Source organism: Formica exsecta, unplaced genomic scaffold (genome assembly GCF_003651465.1).
Source record: "Formica exsecta isolate Colony F162 unplaced genomic scaffold, ASM365146v1 scaffold365, whole genome shotgun sequence".
NCBI classification, from domain to species: domain Eukaryota; kingdom Metazoa; phylum Arthropoda; class Insecta; order Hymenoptera; family Formicidae; genus Formica; species Formica exsecta.
In genome coordinates, this window is record NW_021850897.1 from 382,583 (window position 1) to 407,608 (window position 25,026).

The 25,026-nt window shown below is 41.8% G+C and overlaps 1 protein-coding gene across 2 annotated transcripts in view; it reads right to left on the reverse strand.

The window, feature by feature from the left end:
- Positions 1-2,620: 2,620 nt before the first annotated feature.
- Positions 2,621-25,026, reverse strand: part of LOC115239204 (transcription factor Sox-2-like) — a 103,725-nt gene continuing 81,319 nt past the window's right edge. The window contains exons 3-4 of one of the 2 annotated variants that reach the window (XM_029813592.1): positions 9,743-9,869; positions 2,621-2,857 (exon numbers count right to left, since the gene is read on the reverse strand). In XM_029813592.1, the coding sequence (XP_029669452.1) occupies positions 9,818-9,869 (52 nt within the window). In that variant the 3' untranslated portion in view covers positions 2,621-2,857; positions 9,743-9,817. The remainder of the gene's footprint in view (positions 2,858-9,742; positions 9,870-25,026) is intronic. The other variant, XM_029813593.1, reaches the window with a different exon arrangement.

Consider the following 25,026-nt stretch of genomic DNA (forward strand, 5'->3'; position numbering starts at 1 on the left):
CAGTTTAACAATCCATCTCCATTAAATATGTCCTGCTCGCTGGCATCGAGAAATACCTCTGAAAAATATAGCTTCCTCTTTTTCATCGACGATCGTCGTACATCAGGGCGGATCGGGTTAGGGAGGAGGAAGGGTGGCGAAGGGAAGAGAGGGAGGAGGCGGTACTGTCGAATTGACGTACGATACGAGGTATATTAATTAGCGGCGGGAGAAAATTGCGACTGAGCATAGCCTACGGGGTTGAAATCGTTATCGAGGGGTTTACCTCGCGATTTTGATTTAGCTCCGGCCTTCCATGTCAATTCTAATTGCGTTTGACAGTAATTTGGCAAGGGAGAGAGGGCTGATTGACGGCCGAGCCGCGGCGGGGCCACGTTCGCCTCGTTTCGTTCCTCTTACGTTTTCTCTCATCCCTTTTTTTACCGACCTAATAACAATATGCGTATATGTGTTTGCACGAGCGTTACATAAGTTACAAGAACCGTTTCGAAACATATCCGATATAACCGCAGCCAATTAAATTAACGCCGATGTTAATTAAATCGCACGCCTATCATATTGTATGACATGTACGAAATATGCCATCGCCCTGATCATCATTATGGAAATGCGAACATTCGTCGGGAATCGCGTAATCGTAATCCGGAGACATCTGAGAAAAATAATCTTTAACGTATTCGCTGGTATTAATGGCTAAAAACATTCGCAAAGAAACCAAAAAAATTAGTGATCAAAAAACATAAGTGACACCCGCTGATAGTCTATCAAATTTATCATATTTTATCTGGATATTTTACCGGAAAATCAGGGATGTATAAAGTAAACGACAAGTGGCATCTCGTAGAAGATAACGAATGCGCAATTTAAAATGGAGCAGCAGAAACTGGCGAGATGCCTGACCGACCTCCGGGACGACGGAATTAGTACGTGGCGAATTAATTAAGCCATTAGCCGGTACTGATGCACGCCTGTTAATCGTCAGTCACTAATTATGCTAAGCAGCCGGGATGCAGCGGGGACGTACGGTATGCAGGTGAACGCAGTGTATTACAAGGCCGTAGCACGTGCTGCATCATCGATCCGCGAGCGAGTATGCAAGCGCGACGCCGTAAGGTCGACGCGCGATTTTGCACGCATGTTCGCCTCTTTTTAGGCCACAGATATTCGCATTATGAGATAATATTTTTTTCCGATGAACGTAAAGATCTCTGTTTCTTTGAACATCTCTTTTGTATAGATTATAAAGACAATTAAATATTACTTTATTATTTATTAATCTTTACTATGAAGAGATGCCGCATCAAAATTCATGCAATAATCGAATTTTCTGATTTTTTTCTCCCTCTATAAAAAACAGACCGAAATCTCATGAGCGTTCAATGACCCGGACTTTAAGTTGGATACCCTCGATACCCGCCAAGGGTGGTGGCTAAAACAAAGGGCTGGTCTCGGGTTGGTCGATAGTCCACGGCCGCCAATCAGGCGAGACCTCGCCGGCAACCCTCGTCCTTGCGATCCTCCGCGGCGGCGAGGGAGGGTTAGATTCCGGAGAGGGTTCGCTCTCTCGTCCATGTAGGAGACAGACTCTCCGAGATCCAGGAGAACACCCATAGCATCCGCGTCTCCACGGTGACGACTGGATGGAAAAGACGGGCCAATATCTTCCCTTCTTGTACCGAGCGTTCGCCTTTGTCGGGTAGATCGCGAGTAGCCCACTCGAGGCTATCGAGAAAACAAGCGAAACGCATGTCGCGAAATTAAATGTATATTGCCTTTTTCGTGATAACGCGCCCTAAGATCTTCAAAAATATCTCCAAGGAAAAAAATCTAAGTTAAACTCTGCCTTAGAAATATATAAAATAACGTATTATTCCTTTTATCAAGAAAAATCTGATAAAAAAAATCTATCGATATGATATCACGTTCCATTCGAATTGATACTTTAGTAAGACAAAAATTTCATTATAAAAAATGACTTGGATTAAAAATGTATAAAATTTATCTCGCTATCTTTTTGCGTAAATTCTAAATTTGAATATAAATAGATTTTCTCTAGTTAAATATTATAGATTCCAACAGCAAATATATTCTTATTTCATATATATATTATTGCAAAATATTCCTTCGGATCCCAAAGCTACACGCGAGCATCAAGTTTCCGGTGGATTTCAGCCATACTCTCATCTCCACGGTGACGACGCTGGCAGAGAAGACGAGCCAAGATCCGCCTTCCTTCGTACATCGACCCTCTTCGCTCGCATCAGAAAATTAAACGCGGTCGGCCATTCGTCTTTATCCGAAACATGGCGGATCTATCGAAGAGCTATAATCTCTTCGAGAAGGTATGCATCCCGATTCGCCGCGAATTCATTTCCGCGTCCGAAAACCCGAAGATGCCAATTCTCTCCGATTCGATAATCGCGAATCGCGCAGAGAAATTGTAACGCTATTCCTACCGATTGCAGTTAGAGAAATTGAGGAACGAACTTGGTTATTTAGCTACCTAATCGAAGCATCGTTCTTGGTACTTTCCGCTCGAAATTCTTGATCATAGCATTCCGCTGTGTATGTCTAGCTTTATTTTCCATTATCACAAGTATTCCGAATATTTTGAGTATCAAGATTCAAATCGGCAACGAGAAAGTCCAAGGATTCAATACGTACCATTCTCGCTGCAACGAAATCACTGGCGGATGTCTCAACGTATCTCGTTTATTTAACACTTATTTTTATTATACATCCTTACGCGTAAGATCTACATAAAAACTTATTAAAACGAGCTTAATCATATGTTCATAACTGGTTCTGGGCTGGGGCAGTTCCGCGCGGCAGCGTCTCGATGCACAGCGACCCGGTTCTAGAAAAAAACAAACGTAATGTCAAGTAAGAATTAGTTGTCGAATTATTATTCTCTTAATATTATTATAACATAGTAACGTGTTGAATAATCAGGATTAAAAAACAAATCGAATTAAAATGACTTATGTGGTTCAGAAAGTAAAGGAGTGTAGTTATTTTTTAACGATTAGAATAATAAACAATTAAAATAAAATCTAAAAATTAAAATTAATTTAAAATTTAATTCTACTTAATTTTACGTATTTGTTATTATTACTATAACACACACATTGATAGATATAAATGTCATTTAATATTATCGCATTATGACAAGGTAATCCAATTTATATATCAATACGTAAGTATTAATTAAACAATCAGAGTAATCTCTTTTGTGGCTGTGAAATACAAAAAAAAAAAAATATCCATATTGAAACGTGAAATGTTTATTTGGAACATACAGCGCACATCCTTTTATATTTCAACAACTGTCGTAAAATGACATCAGTTGCTCCAGTTATGAGATACTGATATATATTTACCGAGCCGATAAAATTCAATGGCACGTTGTACTTGTTACGCCGAGAGTTGTTTAAAGTTGGGGAAAAAAGGGTAACGATCCGCTTTTGTGTAAATGGCGAACAAAAACCGAATGTAAATGGCTGTTGACGAGCTGCCGCGTTGATGAAGAGGGTGGCATCGTCGACGAAGTGGTAATATAAACTTACTGATTGCAATTGCTACCGGTCTTTTGGGGATTTATATTAAAAAAAAAAAAAAAATAAATAAATAAATAAACCGACAGTGCACACAGCGAATCATTGTTTCCGCAGATCGATGATTGTTTGTCACGGCGTGTCGAAGCGGAGCGTTTGCGAGCCTTTTATTAACCCCATCCCGCGTGTATCCCGCGAGCTTTCAACATCTTTCTCGCGCGCGTTCACGAGCGTGTACGCGCCACGTGTATTACTCTGTTGATAATCACGATTAATTATCTGACGCAGCATCTCGCGATATCCGATATACTCTGGAGCTTTACGAGAAATGCCTTTCTCGTCAGCGAGCACGATTTATCTCGAGCAAAGCGGAATTTTTAATACATTCCGGATCGAATGTAATATTCGATAAAATTAATATTCTAAATAATAATATGATGATTCATATAATTATTTGTATGTGTGATATATAATATTAAATATACTTTAATTATTTGAATAAATGATATCGATTTTGTTTTGAGTTTTAAGCTCTGGAATAAATTTGCATTTTAAGAATACAAGGCGGAAAATACGCAGTAGGCATTTCGCGTTATGACTCGACGTAGAGAAGCGCGCGTGGGCGGATAAATTTTTATCATGTCGAGCTTATTAAGCCGTCCGTCCGTTCGTTCGTCCATCCGTTCCTCACAATGGCCGTCGAATGGAGGGAAAGCCGCGAGCGAAGATCCGCAATCCGTACCAGTCCTCTCTTTCAGTGTAATTATTTTTACGCGAGTCGAGAGCTCCTGTCGATGACAGCCACGACTGTTGGAGGAGAAGGAGAGGTGGAGACGAGACGAGACGAGACGAGACGAGACGAGACGAAACGAGACGCGACGCGACGCGACGGCGACGATCGGTCCGGCGGAGAGGCGACATTGGTTTCACCGAGGAGAGACGAGACGGCGGCAGCAGGTGGAACCCGGGTCGGTCCAGGCTGCTGCACAATTCGCTCGTGCGAGCTGCAGCAGCGGAGGACAGTAGCGGGAAAACGCGACGGATGGGAAAAGGTAGGAGGCGAGCTGGCGCGTGACGGACGCGGGTGGGACAAAGATCGGTGTCATTGGCAGCATCTCCGCGGGCTGGAAACTGACAGGCGGGACAGGAACACCTGGCGAGCCGATGGAAAATGTGCGACGGGGTATGAAGCCAGATATAACATCGCCCGGCGTCGACTGACCTCGAGGCTTTTTAGAGAACGAGAGTTGAAACGGAAGTCTTGTCCTCGAGAGATTTTCCATGTTTAAAAATAATACACATTTGTATAGTACTTCTCTAATAATATCTATTTATAGCAAACGTGACGTTTGTCTTTTGCGAAGGAAATGTGGTTGTTCTGAAAACGAAATGAATATTTCGCAAAGTGTGAGTAAGTAAAACTCATTGAAAATAGACTTCGTATAGTATGAATGGAAGCAAGTCGATTGACGAGTTGTTAATTTAAAATTCGAATCATTTTCCGCGATATTTACATTTCGCGCATCATTGACAATTATATCTTGAAAGAAGAAAGAAAGATAAACTAAAATGATAGATAAACAGAAAAATGATAGATAAACTATCATTTATAAGAAAAAGAAAGAAATATATCAAGTTTAATAATAAAAAAAATATTGCAAGACTTAGAGATATCAATGCGACCCGTGATCTCTAATCTTCCTCGTGAGAAAAATCGACCGTGCCATCAACTTTTCATTTTCAGTTACGTTACAAGACGATTCCAAACATCTTGCTGATGTAATAAGCAAATATTCCAAATAATGGCGAGGGGCAGGTTCAGTCGCGCGAACAATCTTATGACAGTGTAATCTTTCGCTTTGCGTACAGCTTAATCCGATCCTGAACGTGGAGAACTAGCGTAAATGATTTCAGGGGGAAGGGAGAGTGAGGGGGGAAAGGAGGGAAGGGACGATGAGGAGGTAGCGGAGGATGACTTTGCGAGAACGGACGCGCGGCCAGCCAGAGCGTTCTCTGCCCGCTCTCTGGTTCAATTTCTGGCGTCAATTAAAAAGTGATGCGGACCGAGGAAAATCAGAAATTAACGAAGCGGGCCGTTCCTGCCGCGCCGACGTTTCGCCGACGCCCGTTCCCGTTCCTCGCAGCGAATCGTCCTTAATCGGCTGTCATTGAGAGATCTCGCGAAGAGCCGCGGGAGAAACGCCGATCTAATTTCGGGCGAAACGTTCCTCGGGAAGAGAGCGCGTGTCTCTCCTCTGAAATATTACCGCGCCGAAAGAGAGAGCATCGTCTCCCTCGTTGCATTTTCAAGACGTCCATGAAAACGAAAAAGAGCACGGAAGGATCTCTTGTTAATCTTTAATGACTTCCTATTATATTTATACAGGACATTTTCGGGCGCCTTTCGATATAAATGAATTTTCTTCCGTTTAATAAAGAAGATAAAGGGAGACAATTAAACGAATGATAAAAGTCGCCTTTTCTTTAATCGCAGCGTGTGGTTAACAATTGTGGACTTCTCCAGGGTTAACCATATGCGGACCAACCGCGCTGACGTTTCTTTCCAGCAAAACTGACCCTTGATCTTTCCCTCAAGGTAACGATCTTCTTCTTACTGCGTCGCGTTTTGCGGCTAGCCGTGATTCGGATTCGACTCGAGAAAGGAGGCTTTGCTCGTCTCGAACTAGCACCCGGCTGAGGTTCGTTATATAGCGTGACTCGGCAAAGCCGATTTCTCGGACGATCTACCTTGCCTCGCGCCTTCGACGGATACTCTCTATCGCGCGCGAGCGCGCGCGAACCTTCCTTCTTCAGGTATGAAGAAAGCTGTCGCGAGCTACTCATCATTAGCGGCCATAATTGCCGAATTCGCGGTCGCGCGATCGCATTTAATCGCTCAATCGTGCGATTATTAATTCGATCGAGAGAGAGAGAGAATCTGCACCACAATATTCGCTGCTTCTTTTATTTACGTCGAAAATCGATTATAAGAGCCATCTTTGAATCTAATTCAAGTCTTTGTTAGAGGAATCAGTCGAATTACGATAATTACGGTTAATGTATAGAGTATTAATACTTAAGACGCGAAGCATTCTGTTGCGAGTTTTATTTTTCGATTGAAAATTGACTTGGACTGTATTTTCCTTTCCTCGAATCCCGGCGTCTTCGATTTCAATTGCAAAATGTGGAGCAATTGTGTTAGGTGCAACTGGATCCAAGGTGGATAGTCACGAATTCTGTTGCGTCTCTGCTGCAGCAGAGAGAATTTGCCATTATCCACCAGGCATTCTGCCAATGTTGACTATGAAACTCCGTAACAGCGTGTCGCAACTGTGAAAGGCACAGAGCTTCGCCATGACTGTTGCAATTTACCCTCTAGTCCCCGGCCTTCGCCTACTACTACGTTCCCGTGAAGTATAAGCACGGCGAGCCGTTCAACGCGAAAGTGAGTCGTCGAGAGCACATCGGGGGCTGACTAATTAAAGAAAGTGTCCACCCAGCATCCTACGGAGGGGAGAAAAAAATGGCGATTAGTCCCGCGTGCGTACGGGAGAGACGCGAGGAAATCGGGCGTGGAAAGAGAGAGAGAGAGAGAGAGAGAGCTCCTCGCGTGGAAGGAACGACGACCCCGGCGCGGCTAATTACCTGAAATAACCCATTAGTCCTGTATCCACCGGGAATTACGAGGCAACTGCTGAGACAGAGAGGGCGCGTCGTCTTTGACGTGTTAATCTCACCCGAAGAGAACCCGCGCGTACCTTCCAGGGCGCCTTCCCCTTCTCTCAACCCCCGCTCCGTCGTTTCCGTGAATCAGCACTATCGCGCGTACCTGAGAAAAATCGCCGGTGCGAAACGAGCCGCGATGCAGACCCGCCGAATCGATTATCGGCGTAATAAGCCGTGCCATTTGGGCGATTCGCAAAAACTATCAACACGCGACGAAACACCGTTCGCAATATTTATCGGAAACTATGATAAATCGAGATGGTTGTGCAGTCAAGCCGCCAGTTAGATTGTAAAAAAATTAATTAAGCGATAGCATATTCTAAGCATTTAATTCTGCAAAGAGAACAAAGGCCAAATAATTGTATATTTTATTTTTTTTTTTTTAATTTATGACTTGTATTATTGCAATATCGTAACATTATATATTGTAACATCAATTTATATAACAAACGTAATTTTGTACTTCAAAAATTTCTATTAAAATTTTCTCGGATCGCGAGACTTTTGCTGTATTTTTCGACAGAAAGAAAAATTCCGGAGGAAAGAACTGATCGACAGTACCTTCGGATAACTACTTGGTGGAGCTTCGAAGATTGGGGGCTACAAAGTGAGAGGAGCAATCACGAACGATTTCATAGCTGTCACCCTCGATGGAGAACTTCGGGGGTTCCATTTCGAGGTTCCCGGTACGGGAAGATCCGTGGAATGACGGGGCGCATTCCCGTCTTCGCCTTCGAAGAGGAAGCTTTCCCTCTCGAAAAAATTCGGGATACCCGAGACGTCGGAGCGACGCGTATCTCGCGCGAGCTCATCGACCGACCACCTGACGTTTCAATTTTTAATCGATCGCATTGCGTCGCGATACGTAACAACAATGGGAGAGAGAAAAAGAGAGAGTAAATCGAATATAAATATTTTATTCGAGAATCACAATTGACATTTCTAATCGTCTCAATCGTTCCTTGATCGAGAAAAAGCGATTATTTCTAAGCTATATATTTCTTTCATTATATATTAAATTCACTTTTCTCTTCGAGCCACTGTCGCAAAAGTAAGAAGCGATTAAAAATTCGAAACGGCTTTCCCCTTCGCGTGTTACCTCCAATCAGTCAACGCACGACATCGTATAGATGTCGTTCATTATGAGGGATCGTCAAGGATCAGTTCGGAATCGGTTGGTTCCACATGCTTTCCCGACTTCTGCGCCCCGCCTATCCAATTTGCTCGTTGGACGTTGCTCAAAGAACGACTCATTCCCTCCGTACGTGCGATGTATCGGAATTGGAGCGAGGACCGGTATGTTTTCTCGAGAGGGAGCGTAGAAGCGCGAGTTTACTCGTTTGAGCGCGACGAAAGGGCCCGTTCTTGCCGAGACTGACGGCGGAGAATTTTTTCGCCGTTTTTTCTCCGTTTTTTCTCCCTTCGTCGACTTATTTTTATAATTAAAACGACTGCCACGGCGGTGACTGGAACGATCGGTGACAAGGCGCGCCGATCGCGAGGACGATCGATTTTGGCGATACGGAGAGCGAATCGATCGATCCAACGAGCGATCGGCAGACCATCGTAGCCGCCAATCGCCTAGTTTGCCTGAGCGGAACAAACTCGCCGTGCAGATCGGCCTGTCAAGTGAAACTGGGGCAAAACATCTACGTCCCGGATTTAATCCGGCGGCCGGCCGCGGAGGAATCGAGCCGGGATCGGTCACGGCGTGAGAGAGCTCTCGCTCGACTCGTTGTAAGAATCGATAGGATGGATCGATTAAACGAACGAGATAGAGATCGCGAGTCAGTCGCGCGGGCGCGCGCGCGCGCGGGGGTAGATGCGCAAAAAATGATTCTCCACGTGTTTTGCGATACTTTCATGGACGGATCGAATAGCTCGAATCGAGTTTCAGAGCCCGTTCGCGTGGGTACTCACGTGAAAATCGGCTTTCTACGGACGGACGAAAAAATTGACGCCGTCACGCCCCAGATCGTCGTTTAACTGGCCCCGATCGTTACACCGAGTCCATTAAAATTCTAGCAGCTCGCGGCCCGACGCGCCCGTCGGCAAATATTAAATGAAGATCGAGATCGCGAGAAAATATATTCTTTCGATTTACATATATTGCTCGATCTCTGAAAACCGTCCGCTAAGAATGCAACGGTGATGCTCGCGTTTTTACTCTCTCGCGTTATATCATAGTTTACAGTTGAAGAAACTTTAAATCATCGTTTATTTGATTCCTTTCCGAATCTGTAGCGTAGAAAGAAAATCGAGTCGTGAATATTTACATTTAAATGTAAAGAACGCGTTCCCTCACGTTCCTTACATTTCAAATCTGGACCTCCGCGGAACACCCAGTAGAGAGGCCCCGCGCGCCCAGCAGAAGCAATCAATCTCGAGTGTCTAGTAAGTTTCACGCCTTGCTCGATTCTCTTTCGCTGGATCTAATCTTCTCAGGATAAAAGAAGACTCACCGTAGCGCGCGAAACAATCAAGGAGCCTGATCCTTCGGTGCTGGAATGGTTCGACATTGTCGCGGCGAGAGTCGTTCACGTCGGCCAGGATTCCTGCACGCGTACGTTGCCCGTCTCGTTCCAATCCCTGCAACACACACCAGAACGTGCGTCTGAGAGCGAGATCGGTCGGCTTCATTCTCGGCCGTTTCAGTTCTGGCGAATTAGCCCGCCGTTTCGCATCGCGGGAAACATGCCAAATTGATATCAGCCAACTACACTTAACAACTACGGTTGAAAGAGGTCTATCTGACAGAATCGCTATTGATAAAAGAAAACATAGTGGAACAATGTCGCGGGCGCGCACATTTATAGTGATCTTATAAGAATCTAAGCTAAAACATATCTCACCTTAGAGAAAAATTGTGTATAGAGTGTCAGAAAATTATGTCAAAGCGATTACATCACTAAAAAATATTCTTGTTAGTGATGGTCTTTTCAAAAGAATTCCGAGGTGCGAGCGGAGCAGGTCGTGGCACGAAGGATTCACGCGTGAGTCACGCGAGGGCGGTTGATATTAAGATAAGGCGACGATACATTATATAGAGACGTCTTTCCGAATTGTTATCTATTTGTATATACGCTCATATATAATACGTCTCTATTTTAAATTTAAAACCAAATTGCTTGTCCTCTTGATAAAATAAAAATTACAATCATAGCAATTTTTGATTAATTATATTATACTTATTAATAACATAAACATTCTAGTCCTTATTATTTCAAACCGATTTTAATTCCTTGAATAATCGTTACGCAACACTGATTACATAATACTTTTGAGTTTATCTTGTTGTTGTTCCTCCTCGATATCTATCGATATGAATAATTCATCCTTACTTCTTTTCGCCAAGTTCAACGCTGCCGTGTCGTCATTGCTAACAGCGTCGATAAACTTGGACGCGTCTCGCAACATCTTAAGCGAAGTGTTACATCGCATGCACGGGGATGTGCCCACACTTGCGTGTGCGCGCGCGACTAATTCGCGAGTTAATTTTATGCAGCGCGACATGCGACAAGTCGACGCGACGCGACGACGGCGAGGCTTATCGCCGCGCAACCGTCTGCGACGCACAATTGCCGCGTTTCCTCTCCTCGAAAGCGTCTCGCGTTCCTATCACTCCGAGGTGTGAAAATGACGGATGGCCGTAATGGGGCGGGGCGAGATGGAGGTAACGGCATTATACGCCTCGATGAGCGCGTTTCACGCGTCTATTACGACGCACGCATCATTAACGAAGTAATTAGATAATTATGAATAATTGTGTTTTTAATCAGGATGTCTACTCAGATCTTGTAAAAGAATTCCTTGAAAATTCCTTAATCCTCCAGGTATTTATGTTCAAAATTCCAGATAAAGAGAATATCTTCAAGATTTTTTGGTGCAATTTTCTAAAGTAGGTTTTTTCATTGTCACGCGTTTTCTAACTTTTCACTCATACAAAGGAAAAACACAAAGCCTCTAAATTTCAAGTGCTAGATTTAGAATGTACTGAAAAAAAAAAAAAAACTGAATAGCTTTAAGATAAAAATGTTTAACTTGCCTAACATATTTTCATTTCTTATCACTAAAAATTAAAATAAAGAATATGCACTGTATATTAAATATTTTGTTAAAACATTAAATATATAAACGATAGATATATATTTATAATATATTTTAAACATATAATTCACAACTTGGCTTTTTGATGGATTGTCTACTGCTTACAGTATAAGAGCAATTATCAAAGAGAAAATTTTCAAAAAAAAATTCCCTCAGTCCCAATAAAATTCTATGAGAATGTCCTGATTTTTCCAGGTACATAAAAATTCCCTGAGAATTCTAAATTTTCCTTGTTTTTCCAGGGAGTAGACATCCTGTTAACGCGCACTTCTCGTGGGTGTCGTCTGCTTTACTGTATTACAGTCTTATATTCAATCTTACGTAATTCTCAAGTTATTGACTTTTCGAATTTAAATTGTGTTTTATAATCTGCTTCTAGTTTCTCGTCTCAGATTATATGATCGATGAGAAAGTATGTTTTTGTCAATGCCTTATTATTGTGCGCGAGGCTTTTAATTTCGATGACGCAATCGCGAATCGTAACGCAATATCGAACAAGGTGTGTACAGAGCTTATCGTTCTCGCGGAGGTGTGAAAATGACGAATGGCCGTAACGAGACGCGATCCAAGGAGTATAGCCGTCCCGGACGATTCCTCTTCTCGTTTCCCTTCATTTACGACGAGTGACACGTGACGACGAGTAATGAGCTTGGTTCGTTACCTGCCGCCGCGCGAGGCATTCCACGCCCACGCGTGCAAGAATGCGACGGACGAGGATTGATTTAAGAACTATCGTTAACGTAAGATAGAGTAAAAAAAAAATACATATGCAATAAGATTCAACTATATAGTACACTTCAAACTAGCGCGAGTGAATTTCTCAATATTTCATAGTCTATGATGTCTGAAATATTACAAAAAAATACAAAATTTTGATATTTTTTGCGAAATAAATAATAGCAATGATAGATCGATTCTTATATTTATTGAAAGAAAGAGAAAATCTGATAGAGTATAAATTAAAGACTGCGATATGCGTGCACATAAGCAGGTATATAAAAAAGAAATGTGAAAAAGAGAGGAAGAAAGAGATAAAAAATTGAGAATCAAGAGACAAAATATGTAACTGAATAGCAAGGAAAAATTGCGGATGGAAACACAACGAGAGAGCGAGAAGGGGATGAGCTCCTATCAACCAACCCAGAGACCAACTAGACCAAGTTCGATCCAGCCAATCAGAGCCATGATTCAACTCAATTGTTACGCATTATATGTGTTCGCATGAACGTAGACATGATTAGCATCGATAATGAAAATTAACGAGCAAAACTGCACAAAGAGAGCAGCAACAATTCAAAATAAATTTTAAAAATTTATATTTTCGCAAACAACATTTTTGCTTCATGATTATCGCATGTTTAAAAGAGAAAAACGGAGATATTAACTGCTATGTTCAATACGGATTTTTACAGTTAATTCCGCGATCCCATTCGCCAGTCGTACTGATAGATAAATCTTTCGCGTGGCAAGATCGCGATAAATTTTCGCGTAAATTCTCGCACGGGGGAAAGCAATACCATTAGCTTTCGCTTTGAATGGCGACACGAATTACGTTCAGTCGGGAGAGATTGAACAGTATGAAAAAAAGGGTTGCTACCCTCCATAGTGGCGGACACGAGCATTGATGGCATTGTTCAAAAAAAATTAACCCGCGATTTTTATTTACTACCGTTCCTCCCGACTCTTTTGCCTCCGCGACTCCGATCCTGATGAGACGATGATCGATCAATCGGCAAAAAAAAATTTTTGTTTCATACAAACAAAAAGAAATTAACTGAAGAGATCTCATTTATGTGGATTCTCAAAGTGTTTTTATGATAAAATGATAAAAATATTTTATGATAAAATAATAAAAATATTTTATGATAAAATGGTAAAAATTTCGTAATCAATAAAAAAATTATCTGAAATAAAAATTATTTCTCTTCAGGAAAGCGTTTCTTGAGAATCACGGATAAAAAACTTTCACGTACATTTTAAATAAACAAGAGTAATCGAAGAGACTGATACCGATTGCACCATCATTCTCGGTGGGCGTAGCCGCTCCAATAGTCATTACGGCGCGATTCGCGAACGATTAAGGCGAAGTGGCGGAAGCAAACATCGATCGGCAAGAGTGCACTGAGGGAATTAGTATGTACCCTGACAAGGTTCGAGCCCTTGGCTAGCTCCAACAGAAGGCCCGAGCCCGTAGCGATGCAAGGGCGGCGAACGCGACGGGGATGGCACTCAAATATTTACCGCACCGCGCAAACAACGCCGGTATTGTTCCACGGCGATACTATGTGTAAATTTAATCTTCCTCGGAGGCTCAAAAATAAAGCTTGTACGCGCGATTGATGAAACGAGGTGCGCGTGTGGTGAGAGAAGAGATGTCGATTTAGCACACATATACGAGGGTTGCGTGTTGTACCCGTAAATTATACGATTGTGTATCTCATATATTATAATTATAGCCATTATCAGGGCGATTGTGTCCCTTTTGTGATCCAAATAGATGTCACTCATAGTTCAAACTTATTGTTAATACAGTCCACGATTTAGCAACGATCACCTTCGGTTAGAGAATATGTTTATTTAACGCACGAATTTTATATCGTTGGTTATCTAGATGGTCATATACAATGTGGAGCACTTAACTTTATGACCTAAATTATCTCTCTGCATCCCCAGTTAGCGAAAAATGTTTTTTAATTAAAGTTTCACAGTTTCATGCGGAAAATATGATATATGTAATAGATTTTTTATAGTGTGCGTTTTTTATATTCTAACATTATCTTTCTTTTTTAAATTGAACCATATATTTTTTATTATATAAATCCTTTCTCCTCGTTATTCTACGTATAAAAATATTCAGATAGAATTATCAAAAAATCAATATGTTACGAGATATCGATAAAATCCCCCTTTAATTCTACTTCTCTACAGCTGCGGTACCTTTAGGTTACGAGATATTTTATAATTTATTTTGTTATGACATAAAATATATAATACTTTGTAAAATACCTACTTTTCGATAACTTTATTTTAAGATTTTTGCAGACAGAATGATAAGCTGAATTAATTGATATAAAAAATATATAATTGCATTTAAGAAAAAATATGCAATTGAAGCTTGAAAATATGTATAAGGAAATGTATATAATTCCATTTAAAGAAATGGAGATAATGTTAAAATATCACAAAAAACGCACGCTATGAGAAATCTGCTACATCGTTATATTTCGCTCCTAAAACTGTGAACTTTTGTTGTAAACATTTTTTTGCACATATAAGAGAGATAATTTAGGTCATAAAGTTAAGTGACTCTCATCCTATGTATATATTTCAAAAGTAATAGTTTATATTTCACAAATTTCATTTCCGTGGCCGAGTCGAGGAAATGTCGGAGAAAGGGATGAAGTCGTCATGATGGTTCGACGAACGAGGAATTCGCTGACTCGCCGCGACTCCGTGGCCAGTCCGACGGTGACATCTCCATCTCCTCTTCCTCTTCTCCCTTCCCCCTCCCCCCTTCCATCCCTCTTGTCCCTCTTCCGTCCTGTCCATCGAAAAAAGAGGTCTAGACCGTCCCTCCTTCCACGAGACCTCCTCGCAAGTCGCCCTCCGGCGAAACGACACGATGACTTTGCCCGCTGTTACGTGCGAGTGGCCCTCTCGAGTCCTTTGTCGGCCTATCGCAAGAGACACCTGGACGCCGCTCGGCTTACCTTCTTCTCCGCCACCCCGAGGTCATCCAGAGGGTATCCTCGATCTCGCATCGGCCGCGAGAAGAGGCGACTCGGTTGACACCATCACGTCGTCCTTCTCTTGCTATGGCCGTCCGATGGTTGATTCAAGGATGGATACGATGCCTCATGAGTTTTTCGTATCGCGTTTCTTTCTGACAATCGCGTACAATATCGTGTTATCTGGCTTTTCGATTCAAAAAGTGCTTACTCGTTTATTCCGATAATCGTTTCGATAAAATCTTTAATAATTATATGAATTTAAAAATAATCTTATTGAGACATAATTATCAATCTGTTCACAAGCAAATGACATTTAAGTGTCTTTTCTATTTGCCGCAGGAAGACACTAGGATATCTAAATTCCCGTCCGCCGTATTAGCGGCCACACGTGGCAGCGTGAGAATTAATGCGCACGGGGGCAATGAGAAAAGAGGAGGAAAAGAAGGGGAGGCGAGGGGAACCCGTGGAAGACGGAACGACCAAAGGAATGCGCATCATCGAGCCGCCACGGTCCACCTAGGAACGTAGCTAATGGGACCACTTAACGTCTCAAGCATCTCACGAAGACACGGACCGCGTTACCGCGTGGTCCATCTTGCACCTATGGAACGACGTGGCCTCTGTCTCCCCCTCCCCCATCATCTTTTCTAAATCCTCGTCAGTCCGTGGTCCGCGTGGCAAGTTAATAATCGCCAATATTTATTCCGGATTGGTCACGGCTCGGTCCGGAGAGTGATGAGGGGGCCCGGGCTTGAGGAATGACGTGACGGCCACGGTTCGGGGCCACGACGGAACGACCCCGCGCGCATTGTAACGCCCGAGATTAATATTTACCGTTCGCCATTACATCGCGTCGTCGCGTCGTCCTCCTCGCGAGAAGGACTCTCGCGCGAGCGAGCGCGCGTAAAGGAATTCTCTCTTTTTCTCTCTCTCTCTCTCTCTCTCTCGTTGAGGGTGAGAGAGAGAGCGGCATTGGGAAACCGCGGCGTATTATACACCTCGACATCTCAACAGTTCGCGGTCGCGCGATGATATATCGCGTCGTGTCGTGCACGGATTACCGTGCCGGATGGACTATTTTCGAAGCCCGTGCGCGCTATGGTTGGAGATTGGGTAACTCGGTGAGATACACATATGCCAAGGAATATATATTTTAATGTAACTATATATATTTACGTTATTTCCTTTACTCGTAAAAAATGACGGTTTGATTTTATTAGATAATACACACATCGAGATTCGCTTTTGTCGTAATAAATGATCGCAGCCTGGATTTTGCCGATGACAAACCGTGGGGTTACGGTGAACCAGCTGGCCGGAGCGAACGTTATTAAAGGACGACAACGTTATTAAGCGAATTAACTGAAACGCTAGCGGAAACTGTCCGCGGATCCGGCCTAACGGACACTCAATCCGCGACTAAGTCCGTGAAGAGCTAATGAGCGTTGAGACTTAACGCCAGATTACTGATTTAATCCTTTTAACGAGCGATTCGCGTGTCTACGTGTCTTACTTAATAATGTCTGTCTGTGTCCAGACGTGCGTCCAGATAAGATTACGTACGACGGATAGATAAACCTAATCATCGCATCGTCAATCGTACGCATCTGTCGATCTCGCACTTCACGCAGCGATCATCCGCGATATCCGCGTAAAACTTTTCGAGTAGAGTAAAAGCTCAATAGCGGATGATTAATATCAATGGCTCGACACATAAATATTCGATATCCATTTCGGCCAATTTCGCGTTATTGTGTCCCGTTGATTGTACGCGAGATGCGCTGCAAATACGGTTTTACGCGATTTTCGTTGCAAAGTTCCAGATCGGCTAGCTTGGTCTTAAAAAAAAAAGATGCAGCGGAAACAAGCGAGTATCTTTCTCCGAGAGATGTTTCGAATGAATTCATTTGGCCGCGACCGCAAAAAGAGAACGAGCGAGTCCGGTCGGTTAATTTCTTCCGAGTTACTGTTTCAAGGCGGACGGTCGAAGGGGGAGCGGTCAGGTGATACGGTGATGTCGTTTGTATAGAACGTCGAGGAGGCTCCTGGGGGAGGCGCGGGAGCCGCACAAAAGGGAGGCGAGGATGAATCGCCTCCGGAGAACGCGCGCGGGGACAAATGGGGACATTAAGTCGCCTTTGCCGCCCCCGGTACCGGGCGCTACCGGTAGGTAGGTACCCGGACCCAAGCACGGTGCTCTCTCACACCTAACCCGAGCTGTGACCTATAAATGCGGCTTTGTCTGCCTTCGTGTATGCACGCGTGTACATAAAATTTCAGTGCCGGTGTTTCTGCACGCGCCTCCCGCGACGCGTCTGTAAACGCGCGCGAACCGTTGTCATCTTCGCGGCTCGTCGCATACCTATATACACACGCACGCGAAATACAAATATACTTCGTGTACACGTTGTAACACAGGTGAGTAGGCAGGTAGATAGGTAGATATGACGCGCACAGTAGCGACTACAAAATGCCGAGAACTTTTCAAGCCCGTTTCGCTTTTCAATGTCAACATTGGATGTTGGCGCTTGGGATACTTTAAATCAACACTATCCTTCGCTTTCTTCTCGATCCTGTCCTTCGCGAAACAATAGAGATGTAGAAGTTTCTCTCTCTTTAGTAACAATGCTAAAAAAAACTGATAATCTTTCTTTTTTCCCGCGGCACAAAGTAACAAAAAGCAGGGACTCCACCGTTATCTCTCAGATTTATCGTACCACTTCGTGACGTGCGCGCTTCCGTGCATTGACACGTGTCGTGGAGTCGTTTACGATGAGGATTGTTTACATGTATCCGCGTTGCACTGCGATGAACATCGTAACGATCGTTATTGACTTCCGCCGGAAATGTAGTAGCGCCGTGACTAGTCGACCGATCTATCTTTTTGCTGATGGAAAAACTGATAGATTTCCCGACATTACTATTTTACATTTATCATACATAGTGAATTTATAATATAATAATAATATTTATATATCTGTCTCACACAGTATCATATTATCTTACAATGCCTTATTTTGCGATTTTATTACTTACTTAATAATAAATTAAAAAATCATTCATTATTTTTTCATTTACGAATACAGGTCCATAATAATTTATTTCAATGGATTATTGCTTATAGAATTTAATAACTAAAAAAAATCAATATCTCGCTTTTATATATGATTTTCGATCATGTTATCGATGTATTTTTTTGTTCGAGTGTTTAGATTGGGTCGAAATCGACGAGAAAAATTTCCGGAACACCCGGTGGATGGTAGCGCAAGGCCGTAAGATGGTTTTCTCAGGGGTAGGAGCGAGGACCTGTCACATTACGGAGTGGAATTTATGCCCGATGCCCAGCGGCATGACAAGTTGCCTCTGATGAACGGCCCCACTGCGCACCTCTTGGCCCTCCACAACGAGGATAAGGAGGGAAAGATAGAGAACGGAAGAAGGAGAGGCCGGAAAAAAAGAAGAAGTCCTGTAGTTCGCGCTCGTCCTTGGCCCTTTCTCCAAATCTCATCAAAATCTTTTTGCAATTTTTATCGTCACCCTTTGCCTTTACAATTTACCGTACCTCGCGTATTCAAATTGCAAAAATACCGCAGTTAAGAAACGATTTCTCCTTATTTGTACGATGTCTTCTTACAAGTACAAACAATTTGAGGATTTTTTTTCAAATATAATTACGCTTTAAAAGCTTCTTGTAAAAGATGCAGAAAATAAAAGATGTGCTCAATTTATCTGTTTTTTATTTATAAAAATTAGATGTTTACCGTTGTCGCACATTTCTATTTAATCTCTCGCGTTCCTTCTTTCCCCTCTCCTTAACAGACATTCTGGAGGAAACTGGATAGAATCGGTTATCGTTTCCGGAAATGCGGTCTTCCTTCGAAGCGGGCGGAAAAAAGATGCGAAAAAAAGCGCAGAAAGGCTCGTTCCGCGTAAGTTCTGTAATTACTGTTGCTACACGAGCCGGGCACCGTGAGCGTAAGCATTTCACGGCATCATTTTCTACGAAGCTCTCGCGCGTTGACGTGGGTGTAGGTGAACGGTAGGGTGGCGGGACGGGGGGTCCTCTCTCTCCTGCGGTCCCCGCGGAACGTGGAGTTTAAAAAAATCCCATACGATTTTAACGCCCCACGCAAGAAGTCGTTCCTCGTGCACGGCTCGGTGATAAACACGCCAGGTTACGATTTCTCGGAGCTCGGCGCGCCGTGTGCGAGCGGTTATTAGTGGTGGTGCTTGGGCGTTTCGTACTGTCTACTATTTTTTACAAGTGGCGTAAGTCGAACTTGACAACAATTTCGCAAATGGGCTTAAATTGGATGCGAATTTATGTCGCGATTAGCGGAATCCAATTGAGAGAGGGTGAATCGAATATAAAAGCTTGAATTCCAGAGAGAATAATCAGTTTCGTCCGTTGCGAGAATTAATGGAAATGATAATTGCAAGAGCAGGAAAAGGGAGGGAGGGGGAGGAGGAATAATGCAAATATTTTTCTAATTTATCAAATGAAATGTCTATAATTGTGAACGGTTGATAAACAGGTTGCATCCAAGAGACAGACTATCACCTTTTGTTTCGCATGAGATTCGGCACATCTGTCAAACATACGAGGCACATATGGTTTTTACGAGGGACAATCCAACATTCTTTTAAATATCATCACCGCTTTCTCTTAAATTCTCATTTTTTTGTAAATCCGTATCGGAATCAACCGAGCACGTCCACGATATGTTGGTGATGGATTCCACTCCGTCTTCGCGTCGTCTCGACGTGCAGCCGACGATCGTGTTACAATGGCGAGACATGGTATCGGATACTCGTCTAAACGTTAACGCCGGCACGAGCGTCGCCTTCCAGAAAGTCGTCGAGTTCTTACGGCGACTCGAGTTTCCACGAACGGATACCCGACGTGCGCGTGAAACACAAAGTGGCGACGAAGGGCCAAACTTGACCGGTCAAACTTTGCTTCTCTAACAAAATTGGAGGTGACCGTTTTTTCACGGAGGTAAAATTGTCTTATATAAAAGTACATGTAGAGCTCACGTTTTACAAATGTATCGTTTAATTAAAAAAAAATTCAGAGTGTCAAGACGTTGAGACTAATTTTCAAATTGCTACAGATTTCTCGTAAATTAAACTCCGAAATAACTTTCACTTTGGAAGAATTTTACTTGATCTTGCAGGTAAAATCTGACCACGTTATGTCAACCAAGAATCATAAATCACTACATGTAGTAAAAGGTTGCAATAAATAAATAAAGAATTTTACTTTCTGACTTTCCCTATTTCAAAGCTTATTTATATCAAGAAACTAAAAAGCGCTCAATTACACCGAACGATGTTTCTCTGAAATGGAAAAGAAAAAGATCCGCGTATAATTCCACGGTTCCGGCCAATGTGCGCCACCACAGGAATGCACACCATGGCGAATCCCACGGCGTGTGTATATCATTTTTACAACTCGATGCTATCAAAGTTACGACCGCGCGAGGATCGAAAACGTCGAACGCGAAGGGTTCGATAACGCAGCCAGCAACTTGTCCTCGTGTCGTTCTTTCGCGAAATTCCTGCGTACGAAATTCGCACGTCGACCACGCGATACGTCGCGACGTAAACTTCCGTTCGACAGATTTTCGCCGATTTTTCGAGCCCTTGATATTCGATACGAGATGTACAAGATATACAGCATATGAGATATTTTGATTATTTTTTATATTTTTATTAGGAAAATGTGTTCTCATTAAACATCACATAAACATGTTCCTTGTTTAATGTAAATGATGAGTACTGAATAAAAATGTCAAGAAAACCATGGAGGCAGTAAATTATTCTGCTAAAACTAGATTTTTGTGATATTAATGTTATAAAATCGTCTGCGTTTAATCTTTAATAAAGATTTGCAATTCTCGTAACGTTAGCATTAAATCCGACAAATTTTCACGCATCAAATTCATTTTGAAATAATTACCAACTCTCTTGTCAGCACTAACAATAAGTTTTAACCAGATTTACTCTGAAAGGATTACTGTGCTTACAGTGAACGAAACTTTCACGCTTTCTCCGAATTAACATTAACACAGATACTAGCAGGTTCCTTCGGGTTCGTTAAAAGCACTCGTTGAATCTGTGTCGCCCAGACAGAGCGTTGCATAGATGCCTCTCTCTCTTATCGGTAAATATCTTCTCGTCAATACGCGACCGCGTTTTGCCTGCTTTTCAAACTTGCCGGACGAAGCCGAGAATGGTTTGCGTCGACGATTGTCCACCCTAATAAACGTATCGCGCGTCCGATTCGCCGGTGCATAATGCATCGCGCCAAGTTGCATCGATCGGCATCCAATTTACCTCAAGTATGCGTGTATGTGCGTGTGAATACATTTTAACATTTATTTCAAGAATGATTTTAGAGTCGCATTAATAAAAATAACAAAAATTATACATATCATTTTCTATTAACGTTATTTATTTTTCCCATCCCTTTTGTAATTTGAAATATTGTCAGAATTTTAAACGGGGCCCCTACATATATTTAGCCAAAAAAATTTGACTAAATTTCCACTAACGTGAAACTGATTATTAATCGAGCCCTCTCCCTCTCTCTAGAATTCGAAGAGAGAGACAGCTTAAATTCAACGTTAGCTAGATTCCAATTGTGCAACTCCGTCATCAACAAAGATTCGCGAGCGACGAAATGAAATTGAGCTATCGAGATCTCGAAAAAAAAAGAGATGAAACGTATTCCAGCATATTCCGAGAGAAACGAAACTGCTCGCGCGGTGAAACCCGGCGAGCCATGGAAACGCGGGATCGTGGGAGAGAAGTTTGCACGGCGTAAGCGTACGTGCTCGGCCATTGGTCGGCGTGGATGCGACGAGAGAGAGAGAGAGAAAAAGAGAGAGAGAGGGAGAATGAGAGAAATCGAAAAGGTGTAGGGGGGTTATGTGTGTCCGTTTCTCTCTCTCTCTCTCTTTCTCTCCTTCCCTCCCTCTCCCTTTCCCGAGAGCGAGATACGAGAACGAGTTACTGGCTCGTTGTTACTGGCGCACGCGATCGGAATCGACGGGGACTCGTTATCGCGGCCGTTCGCGTTTTCCATTCGAAAATTTCGTTTTCCGCTCGAATACGATATCGACACCGGGTATCTGTCGGCCGGGGCAAGCGCTGCAGCTTTGCGGGGGCTCGTAGAAAGTGCCGAGGGAACCGACCATTTTGCTCCCGGGAACCAGGTCGAGCGGCCTCTTTTACGAGGCTATTTTTATCTAAACGCATCTACGTCCCTACTACCGGATTCGAAATGAAATCTGCCCGATAACGAAAGCGCTAATACCCGGATCGCCGTCGGATCAAACACTCGCTCGCACGAATTGCGTACGAGGGGCGACGCGAACAAAAGCCTCGACGTTAAAATCGATTAGCCCTACCTCTTGGCAAAAATAAATTTTTCACTGCGAAAAAAAGCATGTTATACAAAATATAAAATATATAAAATAACGAACGTAGAGTAAACGAAATAAAAAGAAATAATAAAAAAGATTATATGCGATACTTGGAAAAAAAATTGAGTTAATTAAGACTTGAGTATAATTTGCCTAAAATATCCAATTAGGGAACAACGACGGAAAGTTAAATGTTCGCATGTATAAATGCAAAGCAGTAAGCATTCTCGTGATAAACAGAGAATATAATTGCGATCAAACGGCTCCAAAGTGTGAGGAAAGGAAAGCATCGAGGAAAAGTTGAAATATTTAACTTGATACTGCGAACACAATCCCGTCCTTAAAAGGATCTGTTTATACCGTCTCACTCAAAACACTCCCATTCTTTCATCAATCCTGCCTACTGTTTTTCAAACTTCTGACGGCCAATAAATATAGGTCGTCGGACAAAACATCCATCTAAACTACGAATTGACTTCTCTCTAGTCCGTTAAACCAACAGATGTAACAATCCTTCCGAAGACCGCTATTCGCAATATAATAAGTCTACAATTATAAATTATATATCGCTATGTGTCAATTTGGAAAAAAAGTTTTTTTTTAATCACTCCAATTTTAACAAATTTTTGATAGAAAATTGTATTAAATAAAGTTATACATACAATTTTTTAAACAGGATTACTTTAGTTCAAAGATATATTTTCAGAAAGTTAATTGATATAATTATACCACACACAGAACGATAAAATCAGTAGTCTTTGACCAATAAACTATAAATATTTATATCTTCCAAGAAATTATTCAAGTTCAAAATTTTTGCACATAAAAAAAATTAAAATTAAGATTCTTAAGAGGATTATCGGATATTTTAGCACATTTTAGCAGAACAAAAGCAATTAGCATTCAAAAGATTGACATATGTTGTTTATCTAATTCCCAACAGAATAAAAACGTGACAATACAAAGAAAAACAACGAGTGGGTCGAATTAGTTGCAATTAAGTAAGTCGGCAGGCATACTTCGCATCGTGCATATCTTTTATATCACGTACCGATTAACGCTGTGAACCGAATGGTACCGGAAAGAGCGGAAAGTGCGAAAAGGGCGGAAGACGCCGAAGGACAGGAAAGTGCGGGAGAGGAAGACAGATGACCGGGGAAAGGGAGAAGGGAACGGCAAAACACGATGAAAAACGACAGTCGAGCAACAATCTTACCTGGCTCGGTGCCCTTGCCCTCCCGCCGAGTATTCCCGGCATGAAATTCTGTCATAAACCAAACATCGGCCATTGGGGTGGACACTTTTATGGTCGGCAACTTTGTCTAGCTGGGATGTAGTTTCTTTACAATACAGCTCCCGCGGCGGCTCGAGAATTTCCGATTTTAGAGATCAGTGCAGAAACTAAACGAACGCGCAAGAGGTCACGTTCGACGCATTTAGTGGCGAGTAATAAAACGGAAAAACAATGTCATTAGTTCAAAGACAAAATCTCTGTCACGTTGTGACTAATTTTCAAACAAACGTATAGATGATATTTTTCGAACATTTAACTGGATAAAAGACACTTTAGCAAATGTAAAATTGTTTTTTGTTGTAAGTTTAAAAAAAGAAAACTAAATAATATAAGGCAAATGAGAAGTATCGGTGATGTGTGGTCTGAACAGCTTAAAAAGGGCAATCGCCCGGCAAGACTCGGGTTCGATTACCGATTTAGCGACTACCCTGATATTTTTCTCGCCTTCGTTTCTTCAGGGGGGTAAAGAGGGAATATATTACAAATCTCGAATTGAGATTTATTAGTACTCTTGGTATAAGATCGAGAAAATTTCGTGCCCTATGCACAGTATAATCAGCTTCATAGAAAAATTTATTTTCTATGAATCTGATGTACTACCATCCGCGTCTGGCTCTAATTCGCCCGCGAATTTTGTGATTTCACTTGAAAGCCTTATTAATTTCTTAACGTAAATAATATAATATTCTAGTTTAACAAAGAAATGAATGATCATTATCACTTTAAATATTTTCATATTGCGAATACTGATTGTAATATATTTCAATTTTGTTTTGTTATCTAAATAGAAAAGTGTTTGGAAGCTATTTGTGAAATATTTTGTGAACTAGATTGTAAAATTATTTATTCAAAAACTCTCTCTATTACAAAATAATATAAAAATATTTTATATCTTACATTATCCTAATATGTAGATCAAACAAATTGAGTTAAAGATAAAGTTAATTTTATTTCAACTAATATGAGAGATATATAAACTTTATTTATATATGCAAAATTTTCTCTATAAATCTCGATTACTTGTATTTAAAAAGTGCATAAATAATAAAATAAAAATAACATGAAAAAACATCTGTCGCCAAATGCCACTTTTTACGTTATCTTATTTTATTTCGGTTGCTGTTATCATATATTGACTGATTATTAAACAATAAATTACGAAAATTTCATTTTGAATATATATA